Here is a 23,579-nt window from a genome sequence, read left to right on the forward strand (position 1 = left end):
ATCCTGGGAGTACTGAAGCAACTTAAATCACTTAATAAAAGTAAGTCTTCTGGTCCAGATTGTATACCAATGAGGTCCCTTTCAGAGTATGCTGATGCAATAGCTCCATACTTAACAATCATATACAACCACTCGCTCAACGAAAGGTCCATACCCAGAGATTGGAAAGTTGCACAGGTCACACCAGTATTCAAGAAAGGCAGTAGGAGTAACCTGCTTAATTACAGGCTCATTGTCAATATGCAGCAGGATTTTGGAACATACATTGTGTTCAAACATTATGAATTACCTCGAAGATAATGATGTATTAACACAAGCCAGTACGGATTTAGAAAACATCATTTTTGTGAAACACAAATAGCTGTTTACTCAAACTATGTCCTGAGTGCTATCAACAGAGAATTTCAAGTGGATCTCTTATTTATAGATTTTCAGAAGGCTTTTGATGCTGTTCCACACAAGCAGCTTGTAGTGAAATTGCGTACTTAGGGAGTATCATCTGTTATGAGACTGGATTCATGATTTCCTGTTAGAGGGGTCACAATTTGTAATAACTGATGGAAAGTCATCAACTAAAACAAAAGTGATTTTTTGGTGTTCCCCAAGGTAGGCCCTCTGTTGTTCCGTATCTATGTAATCTATTTAGGAAACAATCTGAGCACTTGCCTTTGGTTATTTGCTGATGGAGCTGTGTCTATTGTCTAGTAAAGTCGTCAGAAGATCAAAACAAATTGCAAAAAGATTTAGATAAGATATCTGTATTGTGCGATAATTGGGAAAAGTGAGGGGTCATCCACTTGAGGATGAAAAAGAATCCATTAAACTTCGGTTACACGATGCATCAATCAAATGTAAAGCCTGTAAATTCAACTAAATGCATAGGAGTTACAATTATGAACAACTTAAATTGGAAACATTCAGAAAACTTTGTGGGAAGGTGATCCAAAGACTGTATTTTATTGGCAGGACACTTAGAAGATGTAACAAATCTACTGCATATGCTATGCTTGTTCATCATCTTTAGCACTGCTGCACTGCTGCTACTATCTGTACCAGATAGTATCAATGGAGTACATCAAGAAAGTTCAAAGGTGGACATCCCATTTTGTATTATCGAGAAATTGGGAAGAAAGTCATGGACATGATACAGGATTTGGTGTGGACATAATTAAAACGGGTGTCTCTAGTTACTGCAAGATCTGTACATGAATTTTCAATCATCAACTTTCTCCTCTGAATGTAAAAATATTTTGTTGACGGCCACCTACATAGGGAGAAACGATCATCAATAAAATTAGAAAAATTGGAGCTCAAACGGAAAGGTGGAGGTGCTTTTTCCACACACTGTTAGTGGAATAACAGAGTTATCACAAAAGTGGTTCATTGAAACCTTTGTCAGGCACTTAAGTATGATTTTGCAGGGTAGCCACACTTGATTTAGATGTAAAAGGGCCTCAGCAGTCACAGTACAGTCTCCCCAACCCCTGAAACAACTTACCAGAGTTCGCACAATCACTCCCACTACCCACTTCCTTATAACAGCTCCCAGAGAGTCCATTTGCAGTCAAATAATGTGTGTAACAAAGAAAGGAAAAAACAGAAATCTGAAACACTAAAGGAGTATTATGAAATATTTTAAGTTTTTCACCATAAAAAGAATGCAACATTTGCTAGTGTGTAAAGTTAGTTACTACTGCAAGGCTATTCTTATAGGTCAAGTGTATTAAAACAAACATTTGTCAAGTCGCACGTAACAGCAATCTAAACCAGCTCATGATACTTCTAAACCGAACGGAGATGCCGGACCTTCCCTTGTGTGACAGAAAAGATAATAGTGCGTCTATTCACTAAAAAAAACTATTCATAAAATGTCTCCAGATATACATGGTTCATGAAAAGCATTAAGTTCAGTATGTAAACAAGTCAGACGTATAAAACATTAATCGAAAAGTCACTAGACAGTCAAACCTGCAATATAATTTACACTAAATGTACTATGTAAGGTATTCAAAATGTGAAGACAGCAGAAAAGAACATAGTTACAGTCAAAAAAATTATGATCAAAACTTTTTACGAGCACTACAATCTTACTTGTCACTCGGCTGCCATCTTCATTTGGTAAGGGGCCTCAGTTTAAAATACTTGAAGCTCTCTGGTTTTATTTTCTTTATGACAAATTGACTTGGCTGCTGCATATGATTTAAAAGGAAGAGAGCTTAATTCATTTATCCTCAACTGCCCTACCTATAAAAAAAAAAAAAAATTGGAGGCAGGGTATGGCTCTTCTAAAGCTAAGACATTAGTTGGATCCTAGCCTGACTGTATACCTGCTTTATCTAGTGCAGCACAACCTTCATGTTTGAAAACTTTGATTTTTGTACTATACAGTAATTAAGATAAGGACATTTACAACAGATAATCAACAGTGTGGCATTCATCTGCATTTTATGGTCTAAGTATTTTATAGTGATCATTACTGATCACTCATCAATTTAATCAGAAAATATTCTGTATTACTTTCTCCTAGTTTATTGAAAGTAAGTTGCTGGTAATATACACTAGTGGAATTGGCCTGGTCAAATGACACAAATTATCAAAATATATGGTAATACTTGCTTACATCTTAAAACAAATGTGTTCGTATTTGTGAATTGAGGTGTAAATAATCAGTCTATGGTGATCTTTGACATTACTGTGTGGAATAAAAATCTTACCAGTAAATTGCTTATGGATATTCACTTTGCTCATGATCTTAAAGATAAGTGTGGTTTTATATAATTCACTTACCCATTTTTCAACTGTTGTGAGTTAAGACAGACAATCAATGTATGAAAATTACCGATAGGTTGCCCATAAATTTTTTTGTAGTGGTATTTCAGTTCAGCCATTCAAATGACATGAAAATACTACTTTACAGAGCCTTAAATAATGAAGGTATACTGCAGTGTCAGGGTACATATTTTGATGTGAGTGCATTTATTCATTAATTGCAACTTTATAATTTTCTGCATCTAAAAACTTGACTGTTTCATCCTAGTCCTTTGACACTTCTTCTGGCATTATCTTTGGTTGCCTGGGTTTATTTTCGTAATTTACTGGCCTTCTAATCATTTTCTATTCCTTGAAACTCCATGGCCATCTGCATTTTCAGTCCCGTTTAGAGAGATGATGTACACATCAGTCACTGCAGCCTGATTGTGATGATAGTCACGCAATACTTTCTTTTACAGTTTCCTCTTCATTCAAATCCAAATATTTTAATGGCTGCAAAGAGACCTGGCCTTGTATAAAGGGTCAGTGTAATCAGATTCATGTTCATGATGTAGTGGTGATGTTTAGTAAAGGTAATATATCCATCGAGAATACTAAGAGCTTTTGTCCTGAAAAGAACAATCAGCAATTGCTAGCATACTCCTTAGACAATGGATGGACATTATTTAGTTCCAATATAGTGGGTGTAGATGGAATAATGGGCAAAGTTAAAACTGATTGCAATTCATGATCTGCAAAAGTACACTGTCCGATAAAAAATATTGGGATATATTATGTAATGTGCAATTGACCACTAGATGTCTTGATGGGTGGACCAACTTGTATAAAGGAGGCAGGGGGAAAGTATTATGTTGTTAGTAGAGAAATGGTGACAGCAGAATGGGCTGATCAGGAGAACCCTGACTTTGAATGTGTGATGTCACCTGAGCAACAAATCCATCAGGGACATTTGAATCCTATGAAGTTGCTCAAGTCAACTGTTGATTGTGAAGTGGGAATGAAGACAACCACAACTAAACTGAGGCCAGGCAGACCTCATATACTGATGGACAAGGACTGTTGAACATTATAAAATCTGGTTGTAAGAAATCCCTTGAAATCAGTAAGAGTTGTAACAGTTTGTTGACTTGGAGATGGAAAGGCATGTGATTTAAATGTGGTATCAATTAAACATGAAAATTCAGACACGGCTGAACACACAGACAAGCAGTTCAGAAAAACAGTGAAGCCCAAATGCATCCTCGAATACATTGTGTGTGTGTGTGTGTGTGTGTGTGTGTGTGTGTGTGTGTGTGTGTGTGTGTGTCAGAGATGGCTCTGCTCAGTGCATTCACTACACATGAAACAAGGAAAGATTAAAGAAAAAAAAGGTGTGCAGAGTTTCCACAAAGCATGAAGCAAAATGATGCAGGAGTGCACAGTGTGTAAAGTGATTTTACATCTACCCCAAAGCTTTCGAAACTACTGTACCATGCAGGAGTACTAATTTTTAGAATTGTAGATATTTTCCTACTACAAACTTGTTGAAGAGGAGCATGTCATCTTGTAATTAAATTTTTTGTTGACAATATCAACCTTTAGGCGTCTTATTATAGTCCCTCAGAAGTCACGCCTGAAGATGCCTAAGGAGATTATAATTTCTATTAAAGTATTTTTTATACATAAAGATCTATATTTAGTTATAATTTGAAGTATTGTTTGAAATATTGTAAATATATATGTAATAATACAGAGCAGTATCATATGAAACAAATAATATTAGGAATGTTACATATATTGTGCTGTCCCATTTACCACGTCATCTCAAAGTACTTGGGCACTGATTTCTTTGAACTAAATGGTACAGCAAGGGGTTAAGAAAGTGCTAAATGTGGAAGGATATGCATACTATTATAATATTGTGTACTGGTTACAGTAGAGGAACAGTTTGGAGGCAATGATCATAAGTGTCACCATGACAATGCACCCTGCCATAAAGCAGCGTCTCTAAGATGGTTTGTGAGCAATAACCTTCCTGAAATGGTCTGGCCCATCCAAAGTCGTGACCTCAGCCCTATGGAATACCTTTGGAATGAGCTGGAATGTTAACTTCGCTTCAGATCAAAGTGTCAAACATGACTGTGGCCTCTGGCTGTGGCTTTTTAGTAGTAAAGGGCTGGCATTCCTTCCAACATTGAAACATCATTGAAGATGTCCCCAGCAGAGTTAAAAACCATCAGAAAGGTGAAAGGTGAAGACACCCCTTATTAATGGTCATTAATTGGTGTCTGGATACTTTCAGTGAGGTAGTTTGTGTACTGAGCAAGTGGAATAAGGAAAGTTCCACCATGGTCTAGTAAGCATATTCAGAAAATACTGAGGAAACAAATTGTTGCATTATCAGTTTAAAGAGAGAGAGAGAGAGAGAGAGAGAGAGAGAGAGAGAGAGAGAGAACTGGAATTGTCTGCAGGCAAGTTAGACATTTGAGAGACTACATAGATTGTTGCACAAAGTATACTTGATCTTCCATATTCATACATTAGCAAATGATCTTGTCAAGAACCCAGGGAAATTCTGGTCCTACACAACACCTATAAGCAGGTCAAAGGCTTCTATTCAGTCACTTGTTCACCAGTTTGATGTGGCACTATAAGATAGCAACAGAAAAAAAGTACAAATATTGCATTAAACTTTTTTTTTTTTTTTTTTTTTTTTTTTTTTTGCAAGAGGATTGTACTGGTACACATCATTAGACAGTCGCACATGTGCCCATATGTAGATCATAGATATAAGCATTCCTAGCATTGAAAAGCAATTGAAAGAGTGGAAACTGAATGGCACCAGATTGACATGGAGTTTCTGTTCAGTTTTATAGAGGGTACTCTTTCATAATAGCCCTTAGTTAGCTTGCATTTACTGTGAATCTCTTGCACAGTGAAAAGTCTGAAGAAACTGGAAAAAGCTGCAGGTGACTTCAGTACATGAGAAGGGTAAAAGAATGGACACTGCAAAATTACAGACGAACATCCTTAATGTTCATGATTATAATATAAGTTCAAATATAATAAATTTCTTTTAGGCAAAGTAGCTTATGTTTGTTCACAAATCAGAAAATATTTTGAAAGCATCTCTTGTACAAACTTGCCTTTCCCTTTTCTCGCAGTATCCTGCGAGCCATGAATGAAGAACAGGTTACGTATTCCTATATTTCTGGAAAGTGTTTAACGTGGTGCCTCACTGCAGACTTCTAATTAAGGTCAGAGTATACAGAATAGTATCTAAGATGAGCCACTCGAAGACTTTGTAAGCAATAGAACAGAGAACTTTTAATGTTGCAGTGCGTCAGCAATCGTGAATAATTTAATTATTATAAAGAATCTGCCTCGATTTCAAATTGAAACTGTATGTTGACCTAGGTTTTTCGCTGCGGATAACCATGCCTTCTTCCAAAGACGGCGTGGTTATCTGCGGTGACACCTAGGTCAACATCCGGTTCCAATTTGCAATCGAGGCGGCTTTATAATCAACAATAGAACAGAGTATGTTGTCTTGGCTGGCAAGTGTTATCAGAGACAAGGTTATTGTCAGGAGTGAGTCAGGGAAGTGTGATATGGCCACTTTTGTTCTCCATATACATAAACAACCTGACACAGGGTGATCAGCAATCTGTAACTGTTTGCTGATAATGCTGTGGTGTACAGGAAAGTATAATCACTGTAGAAGGATATGTGGTGGCTTGGAGAGAATTTCTATTTGATGTAATGAATGACAGTTTGCTCTAAATTTAGAAAAATGGAAGTTAATGTAGATGAGTAGGAAAAACTACCCTCTAATGTTCGAATACATTATTAGTGGTTTTTTGCTTAGTGCAGTCACATCACTGAGATATCCAGGCATAATGTGACAAAGCAATATGAAATGGAATGAGCACGTAAGGTAGGTAATAGGGAATGTGAATGCTAGACTTTGGTTCATCACGAGAATTCTAGGAATGTGTAGCTTGTTTATCAAGGACAGCAGGTATAGAACACAAATGCTACTCATTTATTCTAGAATGCTGTTAATGTTGAGATCCTCTCAGTAGGTTAGATTAAAGGATGAGCTCGAAGCAATGGATCAGCAAGTGTATATTATGGAAATGTCCATTGAACTCAAACTGGAATCTGTGGAGGGAGGAAGATGATCTTTCACTGTCTGCCAGAATGGTACCACTCCACTGATCAAAAATCAGAGCCAACATCTTGCTGCATCTGTAACCTCCCCATCACCCACATACAACTCCCCATGGATTGTATCCTTCATTGGGCCAAACAGATGGAAGTGGGAAGGTGCTAGATCTGGGCTGTAGGGTGGGTATGAAGAACATTCCAATGAAGTTTTGCGAGCTGCTTTTGGGTGTGCAGACGTGCTTGAGGCCTTGTGCTATCATGGAAAAGGAGAAGTTCGTTAGCTGCTGCTGCTTTTTCTTTCTTTCTTTTTTTTCAGTTAACAAATGTGCTGGATTTGTTCCTTAATTCTTCTGGGGGTAGTACAGTACAGTAAACTTCAGAGTTGATTGTTGCACCATGAGAGAGGACATCAAACAGAATAACAGTGGAGATCACAGCTTTGAACTTATTCAGAGGAGAGGTGTCTTGGCATCACTTAATGGATTGCCATTTTGTTTCTGATGAGGTGATGAACCTTTGTCTCATCATCTTTAACAGTGTTCGACAAAAGTGTCCTGGCCAACCTCGTAATGTGCAAGCAATTCTGCACAGATGGTCCTTCGCTGTTATGGTCTTACGTTAGGCGAGGAGGAACCCAGCGCGCGCACACATGCGCGCGCGCTTGCTTTTGAGTACCCCAACTGATGGATGAGTGTCAGCACTAACAGCAGACATTCAGTTATGCAGCAAGGTGTTTGATGTGATTTGTTGATCACCTCGAATGAGTGTTCGCATGTACCAGCATTGCAGTAGTCGCAGCTGTGTGTAACTGGCCAGCACATAGGTCGGACACTTTTGCGTGACCTCGTTGTAGTGTTGACAGACACTTTGTCCAACAACTCGCCATGCTTTTTTTCACTGTCGGGTCTCTGTAGACATTCTGCAAGTGGCTATGAATATCTCTGATACTCAATTTTTCTGCCAAAAGAAACTAAATGACAAGTCTGCTTCGAATGCAGCTCCATTAAAAATGCCATTTTGAAGATTATGTACAGTGCCGCCATGTATTGGAACGTCATAAATTTAAAGGGGCTGAAGTGTGAATATTCTACGATGTTCCACAACAAATTCCACATTTTTTCAACCGAAAGTGGCCTAGAAAAAACTGTTGCAATACTTACTGAATACCTCTCACATACATTCTTTAACACAGATATTGTCTTACATGTTATATGGAGGTGGAGTTCTCTAGTCCAACAAAATTTAGTATCTGGTAATGTACGGATACATCCTGTTACATTGCATATGCTGTGAATTTAAAATGGTCTATTACCCATGTATTTGTAAAGATTGTGTGTTTATTACATGATGCTCTGAAGTTGTTTTATCAATTTTCAGTCCACCAGGTGAATGGACAGTTGTGAATAAGGACATGCTACCAGCTATTGCAATAATGGCATTTGGTAAGTAATTTTAAGACTTTATTATGCAGTGCAATATGTAAGGATAATTTTAAACATTTTAGTGTTCCATTACAGTATCAGTTAAGGCATTCATAATGTTTAATATTCAGAAGAGTTTCTGGCTGAAATTACAAAATAGTAATTTCTGTTGGCACACTTGAGAAAGTACTATTTGCTGCTTCAGGTTTAGTAGAGCTGAGAAGTTTGTATCGGCCATGCATATTTAGATGATATGCTTTTACTCTTGAGTCGAAAGGAATTTCTGTTATCTTTTTACAGCTATTGCATAGTATTCTGAGCAGCATGGAGTTCAGTACTGAGGACACCAAGGCATGCAGTTTTGATTGTAGAGCTATATGCTACCTGCTTTCATAATCTGGAAAGGACTGTTGATGCTAAGAGGTAAATTAGTGACACAAAGTTAAAAGCTCTTAATAATGGGTGGTGGGCAGTACTATTTGGTGGTGGTGTTATGAAATGCCTTAATATTCCCTATTGCAGTTGGAGGCAAGTTAGGTATATAATTTTAGTTGGTAGGTTGGTCCAATAGTGGAATGTTAATAAAGGTGTGGTTCGGTGGTTTCAATAACCTTATGGTGATACTCTGTATTCTGTAAGAAAATATGGTAACAGGGTTTTTATAGCTGCATGCCGGTGCAAATAAAGTGTGCCACATTAGCTGAGAGCCTTTGGTGATAAACTTTGTTAAGAAATAAAACTGGAAATGCAGTAGTATAGTTCATGATTGTCACAGCACATGCCAGACTTTGGTAATAAAGATGAGGTTGCTGTTTCATGGTTTTAAAAGCAGAGTAAATAGTTAAATGAAGTTGTATCTCCACTTTTTGTGAATCCTCATGAGTTACCAGGTGTCAAGAATAAAAAGAAATAAAACAGCAGTGATCCACAAAGTCCAAAGTCATGCTATGCAGAAATACTACAGCGAAAAACCATCCAATACAAAATAAAAGTGTGTAACGTGCATCCTAACGAATCCAAACTAGTTGAAACTATTAACTCACTGCAAGAAACTGTGCACAGATCAGTCGAGGAGAACAGAGTGCTTGGTGATAGGGTGAAAAATACTGAAAGTGAATGTAATAAACTGAAGACAGCCGAGCAGACCAAAAGTGGATGTAACATAGAAGTAGTGCACACAGTGGCTGAAGATAATTTTAATAACATAATTGCTACACAAATCATAGCATATATGCTGCTTCATCTACTGAAAAAAAACCACCCTCTCTCATGTGCTGCATCAAAGTACTTAATCAGAAAACCATCAAATCATAAGCCAAGAGGAAAAATCACAAAAATTATGCAACCTGTGAATTGCTCCAGCCAAAATAGACATTCGAAAGTAAAACAGTACATTTCCAACACTAAAGAAGGCATAAATTGTAACTAATGTGTGTAAACAAGGCAGTAATGTCCACAAATAGGCATTATGCAGAAATCTGCAGCAGTATTGCGAATGTTCATAGGACTGAAGCTCACAAATCTGGTAGAGAACTTTGTGCCACTCATGGCTTTCATATCAGCTGGCCTAGGAAAGTTCATTTAGACTATAATTTGACACAATTGCAAATGCAATAAACAATGTTAACCCAAGACAAGTTTGAATGAAGAGTGTACCACTACACTAGATAATTGTGGGACTGACTGTAGACATACTACATTGGACAACTGGCTGCTGAAAGAACAAGGTAAAAGTGCTTCTTCCCAATCTATCAGTGTGCAGAAACAGACCAACTTAGAGAAATGGGTAGTGAAAAATACCTTGCCCAGACCTTAAACTGAAACATCTTTTTAGAGAAAACAATGTAACTTCTACTGCTAAACAAAAAGTGGCAATTTGTTGCCAAAACATTAGAAGCCTGTACAGTAAGATCAATGAACTTACCAATATCCATGAGCCATGAGATATAGAGTATGCCCATGTTCTGTACATTAGTGAGCACCATATTTATTCTGGTATAGAAAAACTTCTGATAAATAATTATTAATTAGCAACATTGTTTTGTAGAAAGTGTAAAGAAAGAGTCTGTGTTGCCATTTGTTAAAACCAGTGTGGCAGCAATTGATGTGCAGAATTATTGTTTGGAACATCATTTGGAAGTGCGTGCCATAGAATTGTTTTTGGGTAACTCCCATATATCAGTAATTAACAGTGCACAGAGAACCTTCAGGGAACTTCAGTCTCTTTTTGAAAAAGGTAGAAGCTGTCGTAATATACTTATTCAAACACAAAAGGGATGTGATATTGCTTGAAGAGTTCAGTGTAAACTTCGTAACAAATTCCAGAGAAATGTCAGACCTATAAAATCTGATGTACACATATAATCTTGTTTCTGTGGTTAGATTCCCTCCTGGAATAACTTCATGTTCAAGCACACTGATAATATATTTATAGACCAGACCGAAATAGGTGATAAAACTACCAGACAAGTCCTGAATGGTCTCTTTGACCATGATGGACAAAGACTCATTATAAATAATGCAGGTATCTATGAGAGTGATAGTGGCTCCCTGTTGGAAAATAGCTAGGACAACTAATGATGAAACTATCCAGAGTTTTAAATCACATCTCCAAACAACAGATTTGGTACCTGTGTATAATTTAGAAAATGGCAATTCCAAGTATAATCATTTTCAGTAAGGAAGGGTCACTGATATTTGAAAACACCTTCCCCAACCCCCTCAAAAAAAAAAAAGCTAAGACCCAAACCACAAAACATATGAAAAAGCCATGGATAACCACTGGCTAAGATTTCATGTGAAAGGAAATGAGAACTGTACATAGCCACAAAAAAAATTCAGACAACCACAACCAGCTAAATCAGTATAAAAATAATGTAAAATTATTTAAAATTCAAAAAGTTTTTATCTATGCCCCAAAATTAATAAATCTAGTAACAAAATCGAATGAAGGTAGACAAGTACAAAATAAAGAGGCTGTGGCAAAAATGAGCACTTTTTAAGTGTTGCCAAGAAAACAGGACACAATGGGTCCTTTAGAAGAGGCCTTCAAAATACTGAAAGTTAATTTCCCAAATACCATACAGCAGATAGCTATAGCCCCAATAACAGTACAGTAATAAATAAATAAACTGGTTTCAACATCTCCAGCAAACTGCTAAAATCCTGCTGCAATCAGTTCAGCGAAGTCCTAGCTTACATATTCAATGTCTGTCTGAAACAAAATATCTTCCCTGACAGGATGAAGTATGCTATTGTAAAACCCCTCTACAAAAAAGACGATGTCTCAGATGTGACAAACTATTGTCCTCTCTCAGTTGATTACATTTTTTTAAAGTCCTCAAAAAAATTAATATGTCAGGATAGTTGATCTTCTATAAAACTTTGCAGTAATTCGTAAAAACCAGCTGGATTCAGAGTGAGTTTCTCCACAACCAGAGCTATATTTTAATTTACCAATAATGGTTTGGAATGCCTTGACAAGGAGACATTGCCTGTGGACACATTTTTTGATCTGTCTAAGGCCGTTGACTGTCAGTCGTAGAATACATATAGAGACAGTGTGGCATTATGGACTCGGAGGACGAATGGGCAACTGGCCGAAATCTTACATAAAAGGATAAAAGGCAGACAACAGAAAATAGTGTTAGATGGTAACAATATGCAGGTAGGAGGGTAATCTCTCTCTCTCTCTCTCTCTCTCTCTCTCTCTCTCTCTCTCTCTCTCTGTATATATATATATATATATAATGGCCAGACTTTCAGGAAACATTCCTCACACACTAATAAAGAAAAGATGTTATGTGGACATGTGTCTGGAAACGCTTACTTTCCATGTTAGAGCCCATTTTAGTTTCGTTCCACCTACACTCCATGGAGCACATTATCATGATTTCATACAGGATACTCTACCTGTGCTGCTAGAACATGTGCTTTTACAAGTACGACACAACATGTGGTTCATGCACGATGGAGCTCCTGCACATTTCAGTCGAAGTGTTCGTACGCTTCTCAACAGATTCGGTGACCGATGGATTGGTAGAGGCGGACCAATTCCATGGCCTCCACGCTCTCCTGACCTCAACCCTCTTGACTTTCATTTATGGGGGCCATTTGAAAGCTCTTGTCTACGCAACCCCGGTACCAAATGTAGAGACTATTCCTGCTTGTATTGTGGACAGCTGTGATACAATACGCCATTCTCAAGGGCTGCATCAGCGATTCCATGCGACGGAGGGTGGATGCATGTAGCCTCACTAACAGAGGACATTTTGAACAGTTCCTGTAACAAAGTGTTTGAAGTCACACTGGCACGTTCTGTTGCTGTGTGTTTCCATTCCATGATTAATGTGATTTGAAGAGAAGTAATAAAATGAGCTCTAACATGGAAAGTAAGCGTTTCCAGACACATGTTCACATAACGTATTTTCTTTCTTTGTGTGTGAGGATTGTTTCCTGAAAGTTTGGCCGTACCTTTTTGTAACACCCTGTATGTATGTATAATCAGTGACCTACCTTTGTCCTCAAACAAAGCAGGCAACTTCACAATGTTTGCAAATGATGCAAGTATTGTGATAGACAATAAGACACCTGACCTAGAATTAAGTGCCAGCCAATTACTTGAGGATGTTCTGAATTGGTTCACGATAAATTCTGTATCAGTAAACCTCAGCAAAACCAATTCCATTCATTTCCATGCTGGTCACAAAAGCCCACAGGAGATAAACACTGCACACGGGAGCCAGCAGATACAGAGGGTAGATTGTGAAATCCTTGGTCATACATATAGCTAACAGGCTTAACTGGGAACACTATATCCATGAAACCCTGAAAAGGCTTAGTTCAGCAACATTTGCCATACGGATAGTCACCAAAATTTGACACATCACTGTCTCAAAATCTGCTTACTTTGGCTACTTCCATTCGGTTAGGTGTTAAGGAATAACCTTGAGGCGTTTCACCACTGTCGAAAAAACTCTTCACAAGTCACAGAAGGGCTGTCCGAATTTTGTGTGGAGTGCCTCAAAGAACCTGACCTCACAGCCTTTTTAAGCAAATAGGAATACTAACCACTACTTCACAATATCTGTTTTCAATTATGACATTCATGCCTCACAATCCTTCTCAATATGAAATGAATGAAACATACCATCTTAACACAAGAAGGAAATGTGATGTACACTGTGACCTGAAAACTTTGTCTCTGGTACAAAAAGGTGTAAAATACACAAGCACAAAAATCTGAAATGAACTTTCAAGTAATATTAAGTGTCTACGAGGTAATAATGTACTATTTAAGTAAGCTAAAAGAGTTACTTCTTGAAAAAAGTTTCTATTCTCTAGAATAATTCTTTACTAGAGATAGCTAAGATTATTTGCCATGTATTATTGTGTGTTCCTGAGCCATATCTTGCTGCTTTAATTAGGTTAATGGGTGATCTGTAACTCCAGGAGGAGGTCACTTTTACTTGGTAAAAAATTGTTTAGATAATATCTGAAAATTGTATCTTAATTTGTGTGAGTGTAATTAGAACTTACTGTTTGTTGTTATTATTTTTCAGGTTGTATTCTTAATCTTTGTTTGTCGTGATGGAAATCACTGTATCATGAATTAAATGTTTTGACTCATTACACATCCATGTGTTACCATGCAAAAATGGATCTATGCAAAATGTATTACAATAAAGAAATAAATAAAAATATTACAGTTTGTATCTTTAATAGTGGAGGTGTAGTTGTAGTTGTCTCAGCTTTCAGCAGTGTTTACTTCTTGCTGTGTAGCCGGTAGCATAAAAACAGCCTATTTAGTTTAATTGCATAAACGCTGTCATAATTTCTCTCTCCATTACTGTAATAAATACAGAGAGATGACATAATCAGTAGTGTAGAAGCATAATTTGCTGGGTCAGTTGTATGCAGACATTTGAACAGGCATCTAAAGCTCAGTTGTTGTGAAAAGAATAATCATGGTCATTAAAATTAGCAAAACAGTGTAGGACAAACTTCCAGGACATGTAGAGGGAGTGAGTACATAAAATTTTCAATAGGAGCCCATGTCCAGAAAAGTACCATTCCCGTTTTATAACAGTTTCAGTTCAGAAGTTTAAATTGTCCACTTCTGCTTGTGGAGTTCAATTAGGTGCGACCCAGTAAAATTATTACATAACAGAACATCCATTTTGTTTGCATTAACACTTAAGCATTACATGTTTACTTGTACAGAACGGTATTGATGCATTACAGCAGTGGCTTGATGTGATGACTGCCAACGTTGTTACAGACATTATACCTATGAAGCATGTTCTGGTACTCTATCTCTCTCTCACCTGCCACTTGGTGTCTCTTCAATTTCTAATACAGTAGCCATAACTCATGCCAGCAGATCTTTATCTGTCTCTGTAAGACTTTGCATATGACTGCACAGGTAGTAGTCCATAGGACTTCATCTTGTCTATCCTATTGCATACCAGAACAAGCAACTCTGAGACTTTTCTTTTTGCCTCAGCGATGTGGACATGCTAAATGTATGAATGGAAACCGCTGTAGAGCGGGAACTGTACGTTTAGACATGGGTTCTTATTCAAAATATTATGTGCTCACTCCCCTCAAAAAGTCTTAGAAGTTTATAATGGGAATTTCTGAACACCCTGTATAGTGGTCAAACATCCTGGGTTAGTCCTCTCTCCCTTCAGTGTTGTCTGGAACAAGTGCATCAATAAGGCCTAAACGCATTTTTGTGCTGGATAACAGTAAAATGAATTGCATAAATGCATTGTGAAGCAAAAATACAGTTCATGACTATGGATATTAAGGTCAGATAAACAATTAAATGGTCCTGTGCATGTGTGTGCCCATATGGTGATGGGAGTTATTTGAAGCTATTATAGGAAAATAATTTTGGTACTTTACAAGACTGTTTAAGTTAATTACTAAAACTGAGTTTATAATATGTCTTTTTGTAGTTTTGGTAGTACATGTGGAACACAAGTTGTAATAGCACACTGAGTAAAATTTGGTTGTGTTTAAAATTTCTTATGAAGAGTTTCTGATTTAATGCCCTTTACAAATAGCTAAAAACTTTTAAGATAGTATGTACAGAAAAGTTTCTTTGCAGCATTCATGTGCCACCACAACACTTTCTTGGTGTACGGTTCAATTAAGGATGGTAACCAGCAGCTTTGGAACAAAGTAACTCACATATCTGTTACAACATCCTACATAGTCACACTGTTGTTTGGAATTGCTGGTTATGCAACATTTAAGCAGTTTTCACAAGGTAATCACTGTTAAAAAATGTCTGTGTTGTGTATGTATATTCTGAAGTTAGATTTTTAAACTCCTGATGACTCAAAATGCTGAACAACATTCAACTTTTTTTTAGGTGATTTGCTTGAAAATTACTGCTGGGATGATGCATTAATAAATGTTGCAAGAGTTATGTTCTGTTTCACCATCCTTCTTACATATCCAATAGAATTTCTCGTAACAAGAGATGTCATTCAAAACATAATGTCAGCATACAGTTTATGCCTAGATTATCCAAAAGCAGTACACTATGGCTTAACAATTGGCCTTATTTTTTCTACATATCTACTGTCTTTGACAACTGATTGTTTGGGCATTGTCTTGGAACTTAATGTAAGTATGAAAAAAATTCTTTGTGAATAAAATATTATGTTGTTATACTTTTAAGTTAAATGTTTAAGATTCTCAGCTGCAAATTTTCTTTTTGGTATTGTGTGAAAGATAATTGGCGTGACATAGCCTGTAAGGGTGTGGACAAATACTGTGTTAGAGGTTCAAGCAGGCCAAATAATTCTTTGATTAAAGCATGTATCATTAGAATCAGTGCACCACTTTAGTTTTGTTGATCATGTTGTTCCAAACTGAAAATTTGTAAATGTGATATGGTTTACCAATCTATACTGATTCTCAAACATGACATGTGGTCTCCATGTCTTATAACCCTACCTTAGGATGACTGTAAAGTGTAGTACCATAATATGAATTATATCAGAGGGAGAAACTGAAACTGAATCGATAGTGTAGGACGGCTAAGGAATCTGAAGCAGTATAATTTACTGATAATATTTGTGAGCCAGTGTGACCTGCTTCTGTCTTAGCAATTACTTCATAAGTTGGCAGTTTGTTGAAGAGCAAAGTGTGAAGACCATTAAACAGAAGAAACAAATACAGGATTTGATTAATGCTTTTGTCAGATAGTGAGACCTGTGAGCAGCATTAGATGTAGGCATCAAGCAACTAGGCTTTTAAACATAACTTTTAAAATGTTGTTTAGAAGTTGGCAGTAAATAACTGAATTAAAGTACATATTTAAAATCGTTGGAAATAGTAGTACTTTGAGATCAATGAATACTACTTTGGCATTGAGTATGATGTCTCTTAGAGAATTTGTGCTTACATTAGGTGTGCTATATTTTATAGTGTGTAATGTGTAGAACCCAGTAATCTTAGTGTTAAATAAATTCTTGATTTCAAGGCAATATGGCAACTATTATTAAAAACATACACAATGATCTCATGGAAAAATTCATTGGTCCTATGAGAATGTTTGTCAAAAACCTTGTACAACCAGAAGTTATTATTAAAGGCTTTACTGCAGAATAATGATAAAGAATAGGCATATAAATTTAGTGTAATGTAATTAACTGTGGAGAAATGCCATGCTCCATATTTGCAGATTTGATAAGGCTCACTTGAATTAGAATTGCTGATTTGTTTGAGAAACAAAATGAAATTCAGTAACAATTTCAGTATCACTATTGGAGAGTTCTGTGAGGGTGTTACAGAATCCTTTTTTAATGCAAGGCAAAGACATTGGAAGAAAAATAATTTATGCAGAAAGTCAGAATGTACAATTTTGCACATTCTTTGCTGCTTCCACCACACATATTTAACCACATGGAGTCTGACAGAAACAAAAGGGGGGACTGAAGTATGTGAAGAGGTGGACAGTCTCCATGCCCTACTCCCTGTCCTCCAGATTCTGCAAACAATTATTCCTGTCACATACATTTATATTTACGAAGAAAGACTGTTACTGTATAATACAATAGATAGTTAATTGCACGGTACTATAGTTTACATACTGCTGGTACTGTTGACTTCGTCAGTCATGGTGCCATAACAAAGAGCAGTGTGGAGTCTAGTGTAAATTCAAATTAAATGTGTCACATATGAGCAGTAGCCTATTTGCATCCACTGTGGGCTGCTTGACCTGAAATATTAAATATTCACTTGGTCAGGTCAAGTGTGCTTTTGACAAGAGTTTGTTTTAAAATGGTGAGTATGGATGTGCAAGTCCACTGTAACTGGAGAAATGTCACTGTGGATGTCGGTTATGTGCATCTGGAAAGCGTACTTCTGTCTGGAGGAATTTAAAAACATTCAAACTGTCTTGCTGTAATACTAGTAATAGCAAAGAAATTTTGTAACTACTGGAGAATTTTTACCATTTCTAATTTATGTATACGTTTTGGTGGGGAATAGTTTGTAGGATAACTTCTTTGGTGCAGCATGGAAGAAAATACGTCTTTCTTAGTGTCAACAGGGCCCTTTAAACATAAAATGTGTGACGGGAAAATACAGGCCAAAGCCATAAATATGTTCTGGTCTTTTATTTTATATTCAGTTTTCATTGAAGTACTCATAACATTTTTCCAAAGAAAACTTTGATATAAATTTTTAAATATTTTTTGGAAGAAAGCTCTCCAGTAAATATAAGAAAATTCACATGGCACAAGGGGATTGGGTTAAGGCTTGAAGAAATTAAATTGGCAATCCAACATTTTTACAATGTATTTAGCAGAGAGTTGAGAATGCGTATCTGATATGCTGGGTAATAATTCGATGAATTACGGTAATCTGAATCGTTTATATAACAACTAAGTCTTAGGCGACTGATGACCTCGGAAGTTAAGTCGTATAGTGCTCAGAGCCAACCAGCCAGCAACTAAGTCTGTTATGTACATGTTTTGCAGATCATCTACCTGAATCATTGTAATTTTATGGGATAGTCAGTTTGCACACAATTATACATAATTAAGTTCTGCACATGGGCACATGCCAACCATGTACTGCAACAAAAATTACTTAAAGATAATAACATTAGTAAGTTTATTTTTTATAAGTTTGTGAGAAAGTTGAACAAATTTTGATGGAGAATAATGGTTGTTTTCATCCAGTATGATAATGAACATCATTATTCATTTTTGACCAGTGGATTTCTATTTTTACTATAAATTTCACTAGATACATGTGCATTATGAAACTTAACATTCCCAGATCTTTGAAGGCATGCTTACAAAATATTGCACAAGTACCAAATATTTCAATAAAAATGTTTCATTTACCACCTCAAAAAAATTTGGTCTTACCCAGCAAAGCAGACTGAAGATCTGGCAGTAACAGCAACTGATTGTCACATGACTAAGTACAGTCACACTCCAGCTTAAAATATTGCCCATTGTTACCAGACAGTGCAAGCATTAAAAGTGATTGAAGAAAATACCTTTGCAGTCAGACATGGCGGCATGCTATTGACATTAAATTTGTCAATGATAAGGAGAAAGTGGTGACACTGCAGACAGAAAAGATGTCAGAATGTATGAGCAATCAGTTATAGATGAGTAAATGTGGAAATTATAAAACAGGTCATGATACTGAAATAAGTACCCTGCTTGACAGCTGTTAAACACCCCCCCCCCCCCTCCTCTCTCTCTCTCTCTCTCTCTCTCTCTCTCTCTCTCTCTCTCTCTCTCTCTCTCTCTCTCTCTCTCTCTCTCTCTCTCTCTCACACACACACACACACACACACACACACACACACTCTTGGACAGCAGTAATCGCAGGCAATAATGAATGACTTGAAAACTACATGTGTAGTAAGAGGTGGAGTGGTATCTTCGTAATGAAAATGGTGCAGAATTAAACGTGTGGTGATAACAGGATAATAGACATATCATTCATGTTTGACACAGTTCAGACCCCCAGTATAATGGTTGACATTAGATGCTCAGTAAGGAATATGCCCCCCTGGAATGCTAACACATTTTGCACCTGTTGGTCATGCTGGCTACCAAGCTGTTGATGCCTTCAGGATATTACCTCACTCCTCTCTCAAGATTGTTTCCAGCTCTTGTACAGTTCGAAGAGTGAGTGTTGAGTGTTCATTGAGAAAAAAGTCAGCCAAGATCATGCCAGGCATGTTCCATCAGGTTTAGGTCTGGAGAGTATGCAGGTGATTATGTATGTTCACTATCTCCACTTTCCAGCATCTGACACCAACAGTTCTATGTGGGCAGGCATTATCTTCCATGAGCAGAAAGCTGGGACATAGTGTACCCCTAAACAAACAAGATACAGAATAATTTACCTGCAATACTGCTGAGCAGTAACTGTACCTTGTGCAAAGATATGTGGCAGCATTCCACATTGATGACATTTGTGAACATTACATAGATCCCTCCGTCGCCCCACCCCCACCCCCCCTCCGTCGCCCCACCCCCACCCCCCCTCCGTCGCCCCACCCCCACCCCCCCCTCCGTCGCCCCACCCCCACCCCCCCTTCTCCGTCGCCTCACCCCCACCCCCCCCCTCCGTCGCCCCACCCCCACCCCCCCCCTCCGTCGCCCCACCCCCACCCCCCTCCGTCGCCCCCCCCCCCCTCCGTCGCCCCACCCCCACCCCCCCCCTCCGTCGCCCCCCCCTCCGTCGCCCCACCCCCACCCCCCCCCTCCGTCGCCCCACCCCCACCCCCCCCCTCCGTCGCCCCACCCCCACCCCCCCCCTCCGTCGCCCCACCCCCATCCCCCCCTCCGTCGCCCCACCCCCACCCCCCCCTCCGTCGCCCCACCCCCACCCCCCCCCTCCGTCGCCCCACCCCCACCCCCCCCTCCGTCGCCCCACCCCCACCCCCCCTCCGTCGCCCCACCCCCACCCCCCCCCTCTGTCGCCCCACCGCCACCCCCCCTCTGTCGCCCCACCGCCACCCCCCTCTGTCGCCCCACCCCCACCCCCCCTCTGTCGCCCCACCCCCACCCCCCCTCTGTCGCCCCACCCCCACCCCCCCTCTGTCGCCCCACCCCCACCCCCCCTCTGTCGCCCCACCCCCACCCCCCCCTCTGTCGCCCCACCCCCACCCCCCCTCTGTCGCCCCACCCCCACCCCCCCTCTGTCGCCCCACCCCCACCCCCCCTCTGTCGCCCCACCCCCACCCCCCCTCTGTCGCCCCACCCCCACCCCCCCTCTGTCGCCCCACCCCCACCCCCCCTCTGTCGCCCCACCCCCCACCCCCCCTCTGTCGCCCCACCCCCACCCCCCCTCTGTCGCCCCACCCCCACCCCCCCTCTGTCGCCCCACCCCCACCCCCCCTCTGTCGCCCCACCCCCACCCCCCCTCTGTCGCCCCACCCCCACCCCCCTCTGTCGCCCCACCCCCCACCCCCCTCTGTCGCCCCACCCCCACCCCCCTCTGTCGCCCCACCCCCACCCCCCTCTGTCGCCCCACCCCCACCCCCCTCTGTCGCCCCACCCCCACCCCCCTCTGTCGCCCCACCCCCACCCCCCTCTGTCGCCCCACCCCCACCCCCCCTCTGTCGCCCCACCCCCACCCCCCCTCTGTCGCCCCACCCCCACCCCCCCTCTGTCGCCCCACCCCCACCCCCCCTCTGTCGCCCCACCCCCACCCCCCCTCTGTCGCCCCACCCCCACCCCCCCTCTGTCGCCCCACCCCCACCCCCCCTCTGTCGCCCCACCCCCACCCCCCCTCTGTCGCCCCACCCCCACCCCCCCTCTGTCGCACCACCCCCACCCCCCCTCTGTCGCCCCACCCCCACCCCCCCTCTGTCGCACCACCCCCCACCCCCCCTCTGTCGCACCACCCCCACCCCCCCTCTGTCGCCCCACCCCCACCCCCCCTCTGTCGCCCCACCCCCACCCCCCCTCTGTCGCCCCACCCCCACCCCCCCTCTGTCGCCCCACCCCCACCCCCCCTCTGTCGCCCCACCCCCACCCCCCCTCTGTCGCCCCACCCCCACCCCCCCTCTGTCGCCCCACCCCCACCCCCCCTCTGTCGCCCCACCCCCACCCCCCCTCTGTCGCCCCACCCCCACCCCCCCTCTGTCGCCCCACCCCCACCCCCCCTCTGTCGCCCCACCCCCACCCCCCCTCTGTCGCCCCACCCCCACCCCCCCTCTGTCGCCCCACCCCCACCCCCCCCTCTGTCGCCCCACCCCCACCCCCCCCTCTGTCGCCCCACCCCCACCCCCCCCTCCGTCGCCCCCCCACCCCCCACCCCCCCCTCCGTCGCCCCACCCCACCCCCCCCTCCGTCACCCCACCCCCACCCCCTCTCCCTCCGTGCACTGCTCCCTGCAGGGATGTCCACTCCTTTGAATAGCACAACAAGAACTGTAACAAAAGAAATTTCATCCAACTAGGAGTAACCTGTGCCATCTCGTGAATGTAGGTGATCTTCACTACCTTCCCACTATAAATTATTCTATTTGTTATTTTATTGAAATACTTTTGTAATTTGCTTCATTTCATTACTTTGTCTGTTCCCATTCATTTTCATTTCTATTACTTCTGTCCTAATCAAAACTAGAATATGAGGAACAAGGCAGTATGCACGTTCTCTAAGATTATTCTGTCTTTGTCCTCTATAAGAATGTTTTTAAAGCCCTCAATGTATTCAGTTTTAGAATGATTTCTGTAATCCATTTTTATTTTTAGAACATTTTGCTTAACTATGACCAATTTAAACTGTCAGAAAACTAATACATTTTCCATATGATTAAACTTCATGTTTTAAGAAAATCTTACTTTCTTATATACAACAGATATTTTAAAGAACTGTACTGAATTTCCTTTCTTTATTTATTTGTGCATTATCCATGGACTGACCACCTCTCAGGTTGCTTTGCATCCTATATATAACTGATTGCAGTCTGCACGTCAGTTTGTTTATTGTTAATTTTTACATGTTACGACCTTTTGTAGTGCAGCATAATGAGAGGTATATTGTGTTGTTATAACATTTCACTTGTTTTTAAGCTCTTGATGTATTAGCTATAATCCATTCATCATAAGAATAAACCTTATGTAAACAAACATAAATGCGATGATTGGTCAGAAGCCGTAGCACACACACTTGTGTCGTTAAGCTCTTGGAAGTAGCTCCTACTTATGTATAAGGTATCTTATTACTAAGTTATATTACATGAAACTTTTATATCAAATATATTAACAGCCATCAACATTTTTCTTAAACACACTTCAGTTACATCATTTTTATTTAAAAAATTGTGTACAGTCACAGCCTTTGCAGCGTTGTGCTCTGATTGTTGCCCAGCTAATGCACAAAATAAAAATGGCTGAAGCTGCTTTCTGTTCTGTAGTGAAACACGCGCATGAAACAGTTAAAATCTTGGAAGAAATATGTTGTTCTTAATGTTTTTCGTAAATTTACCGAGATAATTGGCTTCTAAGTTTTCTCAGAGATTTCTATACTGCAGTTGATCAATAAACTTATAGTAAACATGTAGCGCAGTTGATAGCAAACAAAAAAATTCTGAGTGAAGGATGATTGACGAACTTGAACAAGTGTCATGGGACTTCCATCTTGAACAAATATAACAACCTAAACTGAACAAAAAAGGTGTAATAGGATGTGAACCAAATGTGGTTATTCATTTGCTGGCTCAAGTCTCCCTAGTATAATTTTTTTTTCCTCGTTCGGTTTTAAATACCTACATCTTGTTGTTGTTATAAAACTCGTAATCTCTTTTGTGAATAATGCAAGTTGTCTTGTTTCTAATTACATACTGAATGCGAAATTCCTGTTTTCATTTCAAATACAAATTCTTAATTATTGAGTTTTATGAAAGACTCCATAAAAGTTGTTTAAATTACAAAAAATAATGGTTTAATTTTTTTAGGAATAATGAAAAACCAAATCGTTATTATTTGAACCATGTCCATCGTTTTATGCCATAGAGGTAAAAAAGTATTGAAGAAACATGAAAAACAATCATTTTCACAGCATCAAGTACATCATACAATTGCTGAATTTTTAACTTTGCTACTGTACCATTACAATATAAACCCTACAGAATTGATCTGGAGCCAAGTGGCGGGATTTGGCCCAAGAAGTAACAAGACTGTTAAGCTTCCAGTCGTACTGGAATTAACACACACAGCTTTTTTCACTCGTCGCT

General features: G+C 40.1%; 1 protein-coding gene across 4 annotated transcripts in view; it reads left to right on the plus strand.

Moving 5' to 3' along the window:
• Nucleotides 1–23,579, plus strand: part of LOC126299451 (putative sodium-coupled neutral amino acid transporter 11) — a 58,373-nt gene that overhangs the window by 25,499 nt on the left and 9,295 nt on the right. For all 4 annotated transcript variants that reach the window (XM_049991364.1, XM_049991365.1, XM_049991362.1 and 1 more), the window contains 3 exons: nucleotides 8,299–8,363; nucleotides 15,457–15,618; nucleotides 15,724–15,980. In XM_049991364.1, coding sequence (XP_049847321.1) covers nucleotides 8,299–8,363; nucleotides 15,457–15,618; nucleotides 15,724–15,980 — 484 coding nt within the window. The remainder of the gene's footprint in view (nucleotides 1–8,298; nucleotides 8,364–15,456; nucleotides 15,619–15,723; nucleotides 15,981–23,579) is intronic.

Source organism: Schistocerca gregaria, chromosome X (assembly GCF_023897955.1).
Source record: "Schistocerca gregaria isolate iqSchGreg1 chromosome X, iqSchGreg1.2, whole genome shotgun sequence".
NCBI classification, from domain to species: domain Eukaryota; kingdom Metazoa; phylum Arthropoda; class Insecta; order Orthoptera; family Acrididae; genus Schistocerca; species Schistocerca gregaria.